The sequence below is a fragment of the Trichosurus vulpecula genome, chromosome 5 (genome assembly GCF_011100635.1).
Source record: "Trichosurus vulpecula isolate mTriVul1 chromosome 5, mTriVul1.pri, whole genome shotgun sequence".
NCBI classification, from domain to species: domain Eukaryota; kingdom Metazoa; phylum Chordata; class Mammalia; order Diprotodontia; family Phalangeridae; genus Trichosurus; species Trichosurus vulpecula.
Genome location: NC_050577.1, coordinates 84,167,178 through 84,180,198, shown reverse-complemented (window position 1 = coordinate 84,180,198; position 13,021 = coordinate 84,167,178). Strand labels below are relative to the sequence as shown.

At 37.1% G+C, this 13,021-nt stretch overlaps 1 protein-coding gene across 3 annotated transcripts in view; it reads right to left on the bottom strand.

Annotated features, from left to right (window-relative positions):
- ESYT2 (extended synaptotagmin 2) overlaps positions 1-13,021 on the bottom strand; it is a 120,991-nt gene that overhangs the window by 49,579 nt on the left and 58,391 nt on the right. For all 3 annotated transcript variants that reach the window (XM_036759117.1, XM_036759115.1, XM_036759116.1), the window contains exons 4-6: positions 11,339-11,415; positions 10,430-10,502; positions 10,067-10,156 (exon numbers count right to left, since the gene is read on the bottom strand). In XM_036759117.1, coding sequence (XP_036615012.1) covers positions 10,067-10,156; positions 10,430-10,502; positions 11,339-11,415 — 240 coding nt within the window. The remainder of the gene's footprint in view (positions 1-10,066; positions 10,157-10,429; positions 10,503-11,338; positions 11,416-13,021) is intronic.

Genomic DNA, 13,021 nt, shown 5'->3' with positions numbered 1-13,021 from the left:
TCAGCCTCAGCAAAGATCAAGGGCAGTTTGAAAGAGCAGAAATTTAAATCAGTTGAAGGTTTACTCAAATGACAAAACTACAGACTGAAGATGCAGTTAAGGTTTATAAAGCATGCTCCTCACACTAATTCTATGACCTTATTAGCATTAAGTATTATATATACATTTTTACACACAAGAAAACAGATTATTTACAATTATGTTAATTATTCAATGACCTTATTGGCATCAAGTATTATATATACTTTTTTACACACAAAACAGATTATTTAAAATTATATAAATTAACCTGAGGGTTACACCTAGAAGTAAATGTCTTAGGCTATGTGTGAGTCCTAGTCTCCTATTTTGAAGTCCAGTATTCTCTTCAATATAGTATATTCCCTCTCTGTTTAGAAGAATACTAATACTAACCAATCATAAAAAATATGAATACAAAGACATTTTAAGAAAAGGTTATTTGAAGCTTTCTTTAAGCCTCAGTAGTTATACTTTTAAGAGTACTTTACTATTCATTTTCACTGACAACTCAAATTTCCAGAGCAGTATAACATTGGCAATGAAAGCATTATTTCAATTTTATAGATAAAGAGGAGTAATATGGTGCAGGGCAAACAGCACTAGGGCATTTGGCATCAGAAAATCAAGATTCAAATTCTGGCTTTATCACATCCTTGGGGGACCTTGGCCATGTTGTAACCTCTGCAACCCATTTTCTTACCAGTAAAATGAGAGGGCTGGACTAAATGATCACTAAGGCAATCTCTAAGTATATGATCCTATGATTTCTTCCTTTGGTTCTGTTTTATAATATCTTGATTTCTCATAAAGTCACTAGCTTCTACTTGCTCCAGTCTAATTTTTAAGGTAGTATTTTCTTCAGTGGTCTTTTGGACCTCCTTTTCCATTTGGCTAATTCTGCCTTTCAAGGTATTCTTCTCCTCATTGGCTTTTTGGAGCTCTTTTGCCATTTGAGTTAGTCTATTTTTTAAGGTGTTATTTTCTTCAGTATTTTTTTGGGTCTCCTTTAGAAAGTCATTGACTTTTTTTCATGGTTTTCTTGCATCACTCTCATTTCTCTTCCCAATTTTTCCTCTACTTCTCTAACTTGTTTTTCCAAATCCTTTTTGACCAGTTCATGTTTTTCCTGGAGGCTTTTGATGTAGGCTCTTTGACTTTGTTGACTTCTTCTGGCTGTATGTTTTGGTCTTCTTTGTCACCAAAGAAAGATTCCAAAGTCTGAGTCTGAATCTGAGTCCGTTTTCGCTGCCTGTTCATGTTCCCAGTCAACTACTTAACCCTTGAGTTTTTCATTGGGGTATGACTGCTTGTAGAGTATAGAGTACTTTGTCCCAAGTTTCAGGGGCTGTGCTGTTGTTTTCAGAGCTTTTTCTACACAGCAAGCTCTGCCACACCATTCTCCTCCTCCCCCAGGAACCGCCAGCCTGGACCGCTACTCAGATCTCAGCAGGCTCTACACTCCCGCTGGGATCCACCACTTAATTCCTCCCACCAGGTGGGCCTGGGGCCAGAAGCAACTGCAGCTGTAGTTCTGTAGCTGCACCACCTCCGCTGACCCCGGGGCGGTGGCCAAACCATGAACTGCTTTCACTCTGTGCCCGCAGTTTTTTTTCCACTAACCTTCTCTGTTGTCTTTGGTGTTTGTGGGTTGAGAAGTCTGGTAACTGCCACAGCTCACTGATTCAGGGTGCTAGGGCCTGTTCCGCCTGGCTCCTAGTCTGGTTGGTCTGGGCACAGCCCAGGCTGGGCTCTGCTCCTTTCTGCTCCCAGCTTCGTGCACAATAGACCTTACCCAGCAACCATCCAGGCTGTCCTGGGCTGCAGCCCTGCTTCCCTTTGCTATTTCATTGGTTCTGCAGTTCTAGAATTTGTTCAGAGCCATTTTTATAGGTGTTTGGAGGGTCCTGGGGGACAGCTTTAGACCAGTCCCTGCTTTCCAGCTGCCATCTTGGCTCTGTGCCCCCACCCTGATCCTATGATTTCTAAGAAAAACAAGGCTAGCAGAAGTGAAATTACTTGTTCTTGGGTCACAGCATGAGTGTAGGATTGGAACCCCAGGATGCTGGTTCCACACTGTACTATGCTGCCTTGCAAATATATGGCATGGGGTTGTATTGTGCAAGAGCTGCCAAAAGGAGTTTGTGAAACAAAAAAAGGTTAAGAATCCCCGCAATAGATGATTTAGAGAAATTATCATTATTACCATCACCATGAAAAAGCAGTTGTTCACAGCTTAGGGCTTCAGGCACTATAAAATAAACACTTTTAGTTCTGAAGAGACTACTACTGCTCAGATGTCAAATGAAGTGGGCAGAGGCAGATGAAGCTCAAAGGCTGATATCACATAGAGAATTACAGAAATGAATGGACTTTTCTGGAAGCCCATGTAATAATATTTGTAATAAAACCATTCTAGAGATAACTATCTACTTGAATACTCTGCTTAGCAGTATTTATTTAATACATTTTCAGCATGGCTCTGGGCTTTGAAAAGTACTACAAAACATTCTAAGAGGTCATGGCCTGCATTTGAGGTCATTCATATGAGCAAGAATTAAAAACAAAGAATATAATCAAGTGCCCTGTGAGTGGGCCAGACTATGGTCAGAGAAAGGGGAGATCAGTGTGGGCTGGAGCAGTAGTGGGCTGAAAAGGCAGAGTGAAATGTGAGCTGGGGAAAAATAGGAGGCATTTTGACTTTTAAAGAGAAGACAATCCAAGCTGAGGGAACAGGTTATGCAAAAGGAATCAATCAAGGTAGGAGGTTTTTGAGCAGTGGAGGGACATGATAAAATCTATGTTTTAGGAAAAAGCTCTTGAAAGCAACTAAAATTAGGATGCCTATTCCCACACAAAGAACAAGCCTCAGAGCAACTGAAGCCAATGCAACTGCATGAGTAAGACTTCTATTTCTGGAAGCTGTAGAGCCAGTGAGACTTGCATTTCTGAAAGCCATGAACTCATTCCACAAAAACTGTTATGCTTCGCTTGGAAAAACCACATCTTATGATGCAAAATGTTAGGTTTGTCACTGCAAACAACTCCAGAGCTGTAATGAAACACTGGAAATTAGACTATGAAGCATTCCACTGAGATTTTTCTCTTTTTTACTCTACTATAATTTTTATCTGATTAATTATATGCTTCCATAAACCTGAATGAAGTTTTTGATGAGTGACAATTCATTAAAGATACTTTCTTAATTACCATACACTTTAAAATGTGTGTCACACTGTGACTCCCATAATTAAAGACACTGGATTCAATCACTCTGGAAATAATAGTCCAGATTTAATATAATTTAGCATATAAAAATGAAACTATGCAGTTTCTGAATTGCTCTTTAAATATACTATGATATCTATACATGGAAGTAATAATGAAAAATATCTAAAATGAGAAAGCATGACAAAAGAGAAAGAATGCTGGATTTTAAGTCAGGAATACCTAGGTTCATATCTTATAATTAGAAGGCTAAGAAAAAAATAATCCTTGCTCTCAAAAACCTCAAATTCTGATAAATGAAGACAATACATAGAAAAAGTTTTAACTTCAAGGCCTATAGAAGGGCACAATGGTATTAGTATACAATAGCAAAGCAGACAGTATTTCATCTTCTTTAATGCCATTTTGTAAGGGCAGCTAAGTGGCATAGTGGATAGAGCACCAGGCCTGAAATCAGGAAAACTCATTTTCCCAAGTCCAAATCTGGCCTTAGACACTTACTAGCTCTGTGACTCCAGGCAAGTCATTTAACCCTATTTGCCTCAGTTTTCTCATCTGTAAAACGAGCAGAAAAAGGAAGGAGCAAACCACTCTAGTGTCCTTGCCAAGAAAATGCCAAATGGTCACAAAAAGGTAGACATGACTGAAAAAAAAAAGGCATTTCCATTGTAAATATCACATCCATTGAACTTTCTGAAAGTGTCAAGGACTTTGGTAGTAAGAATTATCTCTTTTGGGTCTTCAGTAGCTGTGGCTGCCAAGGAATGCAGGGTTGTATAACCAGAATCGGTAGTTTCCAGGTTGCAAATCCATAAATGTTACTACTCTGAATGATAACCATGAGGGCCTGGGTAGAAGTAGTGTTGGTGATCTCTGCTATTCCTACAGTTCTTGGGTGTAGAGTCCTAGACTTTCTCTACAGGGATATTAGGGGAGGTAGTAGTCTACGTGGTGTGAGTGGTTAACCCATCCAGTACAAACTGCCCCATCTTTCCCTCAGGATGCCTTGGTGTTTCATAAGCATGGAAGATACCTTGCTGGAAGAGAGCTTATAAGATCTTTGTAGAATCTGTCTATCTCCTCATCTACAAAAGGTAATGGCACATAAGCTGCAGTTATTTTTCTGGTGATCGTCTTACACATGCCCTTGGGATGACTGTGCTTATCTAGATGGCCTGCCAAGCTTTCTTTAGACTGGTTTTGTCTTCCACTGCTTCTATTCGTTTTATGAGAAAATGTTGTTCATAATCACTAATCATTCTTTGTCTCCTTAAGAGTTTACGGACCAACCGTCAATGACTTAGCTATTCTCAACAATACAATGATCCAAGACAATTCCAAAGGGCTCATGATGAAAAATGCTATCTACCTCCAGAGAGAGAACTGATGGAGTCTGAATGCAGACAGAAACATACTATTTTTCACTTTATTTTTTCATGAGTTTTTTTTCAGTCTGTCTTCTTTCACAACATGACTAATGTGAAAATAAAGTGTGTTCTTCACTCTGATGATGTGAATGCTGACAGCTGACTCAGGGATAACTTCTGTGTCCATAATGAATATTTTCCTATCTTGTTAAAATTTCTCATTCTTTGAGGTATCATTTGGTGCTGGCCATGTCCAATCCCTACCAATTCTTTTTATTTTGAAGAAAATGCTCAGGATATAGAGATGTGAGACTTTGACATAACCTAAAGGTCTTTGGCCTCTCTGAACCACTTTCCCATATATTTCTCCTCATCTCCAACTTTTCCCACCTTTGCAATGAAGTCACCGACTATCAGAGTCCATATTGACTGGTATGTCCTATCAAGTTCTTCATAGAATTTTTCTACCATTTTATCCTTAACAATCATTGTTAGTGCTTAAGCTGTAATTATTTTCATGTTAATAGTTTTGGAAATACTTATACTTTTAGTACTGTAATATTTTCCTAAATCACAGGTCCAATCATGTCAATCTTCTATTTAATAAACTCCAATGGCTCCCTGTCACCTTCAGGATCAAATGAAAAATTCTCTGTTTTATGTTTAAGTTCCTTAATAACCTGCCCCAGTTCCCTTTCCAATCTTCTTATACCTTACATTTCCCAAAATACTCTTCAATCAAGCAGCACTGCCCTCCTTGCTGCTCTCAAAACAAGATGCTCCATCTCTTGGATCTGGGTGTTTTTTCTGGCTGTCCCTCATGTTTGGAATGCTCTCCATCCTGGCTTCTTTCAAGTTCCTCAAGTCAGATGGGATGCCACCACCTTCCATGGAAAACCTTTCCCAAACCTTCTCAGTTCTAGTGCCTTACTTTCACTGCCTATTTCCTCTTTATCCTGTGTAGAGCTGATTTAACTACATTTGTTTGCATGTTGTCTCCTCCATTAGATTATGAGCTCCTTAGAGGTAGAGAGTATTGAGTATTTTTCCTTGCATTTCCAGTGCTTAGCACAGTGCCTGGCACATAGAAGGCACTTAATAAAAGTTTACTAATTGACTAATATGTTATCACTAAATGTCCCATGACATAATAGTTCTTCCAGCTTTTGGCATTCTATAAAATTCACTCTGTCAACCTTTTTCTTTGCTTCTCCAAAGATCGCTTTGAGCCACCCTTTCATTTAGATAATACTTCTTTCTTTCTCCATGGTTTGTTAATACCAAGAATGTCAAGATTGTTATGACTCAGTTCCTCTAGATATGTCTACTTGTTGGTCCTTGGACAAAGATATTAAATTTAGAGAACTAATAGTTAAATTAAAATTTTCTGATGGTCTAAAAACTATGATTCTTCATGTGCTCTGTCTTCATTCTTATCACTCTGTTATCACTGCTGAAGCAGAAGAATGCACACAAACTGTCATTTTTTAAAATTTTTCCTGTTTCATGAGTTGCCATAGTCAAAAAAGTTTTATCACCACATGTCCTGCCTCATAATTATAAAATAACATTTTATGTCTGTAGAACATCCATTTGTCATCCTTGTATCTTAACTACAGACCATATAAATGATCTACTACTTTTCACTTCTCTAACCCCTACCCCAATGGACAATCGTTAGCTTGTTTGGTCAGTGGGTCGTCTCCATTATTCTTCTAGAAAACCCTAGATGTATATATGAATCATAAACTAAGATGGGTTTGAATATTAAATAGCCTTCTCCAATCTAGGATTAGACTGGAGCCTATGTTGGGGCTCCACAATGACAATAGTGGAAAAGATTGCCTAAGTTTATCCCACAAGAATATCCCTGAGATTTACCAGCCACATGACTGGATTCCAGTATTATCATCCTCACTCAGGGGCCTCTGGATCTTTACAACTATCCCCAGGCCACAGAAAATTCCTAGGATATTTCTGAATGGGTTTTCTAGATCCACCCTTAGACTGGCCCTACCTGCATGAAATACATAACAAAAGTCTTGAAAAGGTCCAGGAATGTGAGAAAGGGTTGCACACTCCAGGGAATGCAAGTCAGTTGGACTACAACAGGCTATAAAGCATCTGAAAGGCTAGCTATTCCTCAGGTCCTACGACAATATTGACCACAGAGCTGGTGCTCTATCAGAGAGGATGATCAGTCTATCATTCACTCCAGAATCAGATTTATTTCTAGGTCTTTAGCAAGAGACTGCACTTACAGGAAATAAACTATCCTCTAATTTAACCTCATTAATGAGATATTCAGAAAATGAATGATCTAGCTAAGGATTTTCTTTGGTTTTTCAAAACCAAAATTTACAGAACACTAAATCTGAGCATAGCTTTTGACAAAATGATACCACTACTATGCCAATACCTCAAAGAGATTAAAGAAAGAAAAGAAGGACCCATATGTACAAAAAAAATTAACAGTAGCTCTTTTGGTAGCAAAGACCTAGGATGTCACTCAATTGGGGAATGGCTGAACAAATGATGGTATATTAATGTAACATAATTACTGTATTGTAAGAAATCATGATGCAGAAATGCACTAGGAAGGAGAACAACTTATAACTACAGCATTGTAAAGGCAAACAACTCTGAAAGACAGAAGAGCTCTGATCAATATGATGAGAGACCACAATTCCAGAGGACCAATGAGGAACATGCAACCAACCCTCCTGACAGAGAGGTGATGGGCTCAAGAAGCAGAATAAGACATATTTTGACAGGGCCCATGCAGAAATTTGTTTTCTTTTACTACGTTTATGTGTCAAGAAGGGTTTGGCCTTCTTTCTTTCCTTCCTTCCTTCCTTCTTTCCTTTCTTCCTTCCTTTTTTACTTTCAACTGAAGAGAGGGAGAAGAGGGAATGAAAAAAATCTTTATTAATTGGAGGAAAAATGTTAAAAAGCTCAAAGTTTACAGTGATTCAACAACGTTGCTAGCACTAAGTTTCTGAATAATAAGGACAGCCAAAAAAGCTTTAAAGTATTTTTTATTAAAGAGGAAGAATTACTTGGCAACCAGCAGTGGATTTTGTTCTCATATTTTCCAGCTTAAAGTAACTGACAAAAATTCCGTTCAGTCTGTAGGATCTGTTGGATAACTGCTTAATGCCCATACATGGCTGAGCTGTCTAAATTAATGACTCCTAAATCTTCAGTCTCCAGCTTTTTTTATAAGCATTATAAAGTTCTGTTTGCAAGGTCTTCATGGCAATATATAAATATATTTTTTTCAGGTAAACTACCTATATGGCAGATTTAAATAAAATAAGAATATTTTTGAGTAAAAATTCAAAGAGTAAGGAACTAAATTTTGCTTATTATGTAAACTAGAAAAAAAAGTTGTATTAAATTTCACAGACAAAAAAATAGAGCATTAACTTAAAGGTGACTTACTGAACTTTAGTTTAACCCAGAAGCTATTTAAAATATGCACAATGGTTTGTACTCATTAAGCACTTAATAGTTTTTAAACTAATTATGGACCTCCTTTAAAAAATTACTGTGTAAGTTAAATTTAGATATAAAGGAAAAAGCAATCTGCTAGCATTTAAATATCCCTTACATCTAACAAAATCAAAATTGACCATCAAAACAGAATGATTAAATTACCAATACATGGATGTATTTTTAAAAATTAACAGAATTTCTTAGTGGAAAAAATAGAGACAACAGTACAAACTCTTTGCTTCTGTTTGGAAATACAGCATTGCTTTTGAAAAATGAGGCCTGAGGTGTGTGTGTACATATATATTAATATATGTATAAATATATTTCAATAGAGCTGATTTCCTTGGTAATTCTATGTATTTTATTTTATGCGTTTAAAAACATTATTTCAATAAGGCGTTCATAGGCTTCATGAGACTGCCAAAGGGGTCCATTTACACACAAAAAACAGTTAAGAAGCCCTGGGTTAGATAAACCCACAACACAACAATGTGACTGTAACACCATATACTGAATTATTTCAATGGATAAATGATTAACTGTGAAGTATTATATAGACTGCATCTCTAAAATGAGATCATTTCTTCTGTTAAACACAAAAACTTACATAAGTTATATAATCTGATTATATAACAATTGAGCTACTTAGGATAAACTGGTTACTTTTTTCTTTTAAAAAAATCTGCGTAAGTTTTTGCCACACAAAAAGTATGACATCATTACAATTTCAAAAACAAAGAAACAAAGCAGGAAAAGTGTGGAATTTGGACTTGCCAAAAACTATGGTAAGTTAAGCTTTTCCTGGCTGAAGAGCCCAAAAGATGAATCACCCTCCCTCCCTTGCTCTCCTCCTCCCTTCTCTCACTCCACTCCTACAGCAATCCCTGATCAGTTCAAAGCTTGGAAACTTGGTACTCTTCTGCAGGCTCCCTCCCCGACTCAGAGCCACTCTGACACACTATGTGCCAGGAATCCACATCTGCACATTCCAGGTACTGGCCTGGGATCATCTCTCTACCAACAGTGGAAAGCTCAAGCCCAAGAAAGAGGAACCAAGTACAAATCTTGGACAAGGTAAAGCTCAGGGAGCTCCTTTCTACTACGCATCCACAGGACTGCTTAATAATCTCACTGATACATGGTAAAAAGAAAAAGTTGATGAAGTTGACAATGATATCTTTATCTGTAGGAGACTCACAAGCAAGGATGTAGGCCACTTAGTCATATCAATGGAAGGCAGCCTGGCACAGAAAGAGGGCTAGATTTGGAATCAGAAAAACTGAGTTCAGAATACAGCTCTATTTACTACGCGTCACCACTACATGTGACCTTGAGCAAGTCCCTTAACTTGTCTGGGTCCCAGTTCTCATCTGTGAAATGAGGAAGTTGGATGAAGGGGGCAACGAGGTCTCTTGTGGCTCTAAATCTATCTTTCTATGATCTTTCCTTATCTTGCCATGCCAGCAGCTGGGGTAATAGGCAGAGACTCATTCATCACAGATAGGGGCCTGTGAGGAAGCTATTGTGATAGCCTGAGAAACCAGGTAGGTTTAAGCTTTATCTACAACACTAAAAGTAAAATTACAGGCTGTACCAATTTTATATGAGCCAGATTTAAGACAAAATTGCAGCTTATAGTCAGATAAATACAATAAATATGTGCAAATTACATCTAATATGCAAAACTGGCAATTTAAGCAAAATCATATTTCACAAAATATATATTATTAAATATGTAAGAAATATTGAGCATATTTAAACAATTTTATCATAGCCAATTTTACAAGGATTTAAAAATTATCTCTTTAGAAGAGATTTTTTAGAGACAAAGAAATAATCCTAGGATGCATTTTAGGTACAAAGAAAGGAAGATAAATAAGAATACTTTTTCCTCTTCATTTGTTCTTCTGTATTTTTGTCAGTGAAGGGATTAAAAAACAGTGATGTGGACTTACAGGTTTTCTGAGGAAGAAAATGGACAGAGCTCCAACTAATGGCATGTCCCCAATCAATGGTTCTAGGATAACTCTCATTGTACCATGAATCTAAAATAAAGAAAAAAGTTATTGTATCCCTTTATATAAGCCTAAAGGACAAAGTATACAAAGACAAAAAAAAATTATTGGTTGAAAATTACAGTTTGAATGACTAACATTACTGATTTCAAGCTTCTCCAAAATGACACATAATGGGTTGTGCCACAGTCCACAACTTGTAAACAAAAAATCTTTCAAAGGAAGTATGACATAATGAAAAAAACATGTTCTATCTTTGATATACTATATATTGAACATTTAAATTTTTAGAAAAGAACTTACCTGTATACTTTTCACTCCAGCTCTACAGAAGTATCGCTTGATCTCCAAATCAATCTCACAATTTCCCACAAAACTAAAAGAGGAAAATAGATTATTTAAAAGAAGAGCAATTAACAATAATCTTCTGTAACCAGACAAATTATTATATATTCAGAGGTCTGGGGCTCAAATGAAATTAAACCAGGACAAAAAGAAATCAGGTCACAGTAAAAAAAAAAATTAATTAAAATAAAATAAAGAGATATAATCATTTTATCAATAGTCATCATCTAGAAAGTTGAAAATTGCGTAAAAGAGAAGAACAATGAATTAGACCAAGAACTGAAGAGCAGAAAGAGAACAAGCTGGATTACACCTAAATAACTATACAGTGCTTTGAATATTTCAAGTGGCTCTACAGCACAAAATTTTATCTTTTTAACTTAAATTTTCTACCACATCGATGCTGCAGATGACCCAAAAGGAGTAGAAAATGTGGTGTATATAAGTAGGCTGTAGCATATTTCAAATGATGACATAGTTGCAAAAAGTTGCATGAAGAACACTGTTCAGAAAAAGTATGATGTCAGCCAGTCATGCAACAAGATAACAGACAGCCTACATGTTGCAGTGGTAACCAATAAATATTTTTTTTAAAGCCTGGAGGAAGAACTCTAATACATTGGGTTGATCCTTCTGGGAAGATGAATGTCAGACCATAGGCAAGAACTGCAGAGAGTAATGAAGCACGGTTGGATTCGGATCTGCACCCATGGAAGAAAAGCCCACATTCACAAGGTCACAAAACCAAGGAAGAAGTTCAAGTGGTAGCATTATATTGGTTAGTGGGTAAGAAGCTGGATGGGTACATCTTCCCTCTTTCTGGTCAGGCTAACTCCTAAGTTAATGACAGGACAGAGCAATAATTACCTGATCTGAAGGTCCAAAATAATCTGCCGTTTGTCCACATTTTCAGTGTATACTTTAACACCATTAATCCTCAGGGGCTGAAACAAGTAAGATTTCAGAATTTCTCAGAGACCAAATCCTAGTACTTTATTATATTTTTAGCTTTTCCTCTCTGTACCACTCTTTCACAGATGTTCTTATTTAAGTATGTTAGATTAAAAAAAAATAGATACCAGAGGGAGAAGGTTTGCATAAACATGCAATTCAGTAATTTTCCTTTCATAAATGAACACTACCATGAAAAAAAAAGAAAACTTCTTTTGATGCTCTACGTTTAAACGATTATTAGCATATTGTGAGTAGGAGGTCATCTACCCTCAGTCCCCACACAACTTAGGATTCGGGCTGAATCTATAAACTGTTTCTGGAATCAACATCTCTGTTTTAAGATTGTCAAAATGAGTATGCATCCATTACTTACAATGAGATCCAGAAAACAGACTGACAGTATCTTAAGATCTACCTTCTCCCACCCAAATGCTTCCCTATCATTCCAAGCCTTGACAACATTTCAGAACTTCAAGGAACTGTGACTTCATCAGTGTAGATACTCCCTCCACTAGAGCTGCCAATCACAATCCCTTCAGACCTTAGCAGGTAGAATGAAAAAGAATCATCTGATGGTCAACCTTTTAGCAACGAACCTCTGTGATTTCTACTGGGATGGGTCTCGGATTATAGAGACAAAGTCACACATCATCCATGGGCTCATACTGAAAGTCTCTTCCTTGTAAGACCTTGTAGACCAAGAGCATGGTCTTCAAGAATCCAGAGTCACTTCCACATTGGAATCAGATTTAGACTCTAGTAAAAGGTGGTAAACTACTTGAAAAATAACATGCTGTCAAGGGGCAGCAAAGTGGCACAGTGGTCAGAGTGCATGGCCTGCAGTGAGGGAGACTGAAGTTCAAATCTAACCTCAAACACTTACTAGCTGTGCAACCCTAGGCAAATCACTTGACTGCCACCTGCCTCAGTTTCCTCATCTGTAAAATGGGGATAATAAAGAGCACCTGCCTCCCAAGACTGCTGTAAGGAAAAAGTAACAGTAGTAAAAAGTGCTCATTATGGTACCTGGCACATATTAAGTGCTATGTAGATGTTAGCTGTTACTACTGCTACTATCATTATATGTTCCTTCCAGCTATTGCCCACAACTTTCGCTTTTAGAATCTCTTAAAAACAGTTATTTGTAGGCAAACTTAACAGACTAACCACATACAATTGCCTTTTTTTAACATCTGTTCCAAGGCCTCTGTAGCAGAGTGAAAAGAGAATAGGCCTAGCAGTCCTCCGTAAAATACTGGCCCCTGTGAGCCTTGTCTTCAACCTCTCTGGACCAGAATTTTCTCACATACAAAATGAAGTATGACTCTTCCTAGCTCTAAGAACCCATGAATCTTATTCTACTGAAAGATCAAAAATAAAATGCTAACATATACTTTGTATATCTCATTCTGTTAAAGGTAGATCAATTGATTACAATTAAAACAATGAGAATTATAGCTATATGTTACACGAAATTTGAAAGCATGTATGCAAGGTAGGAATACTAAAATTTCATACACAAAAGATCATCTAATTGACAATTATGCAAATCTGGATCAAAATATTCCTTAGAAGGAATAGTTAAAATATAGCTCT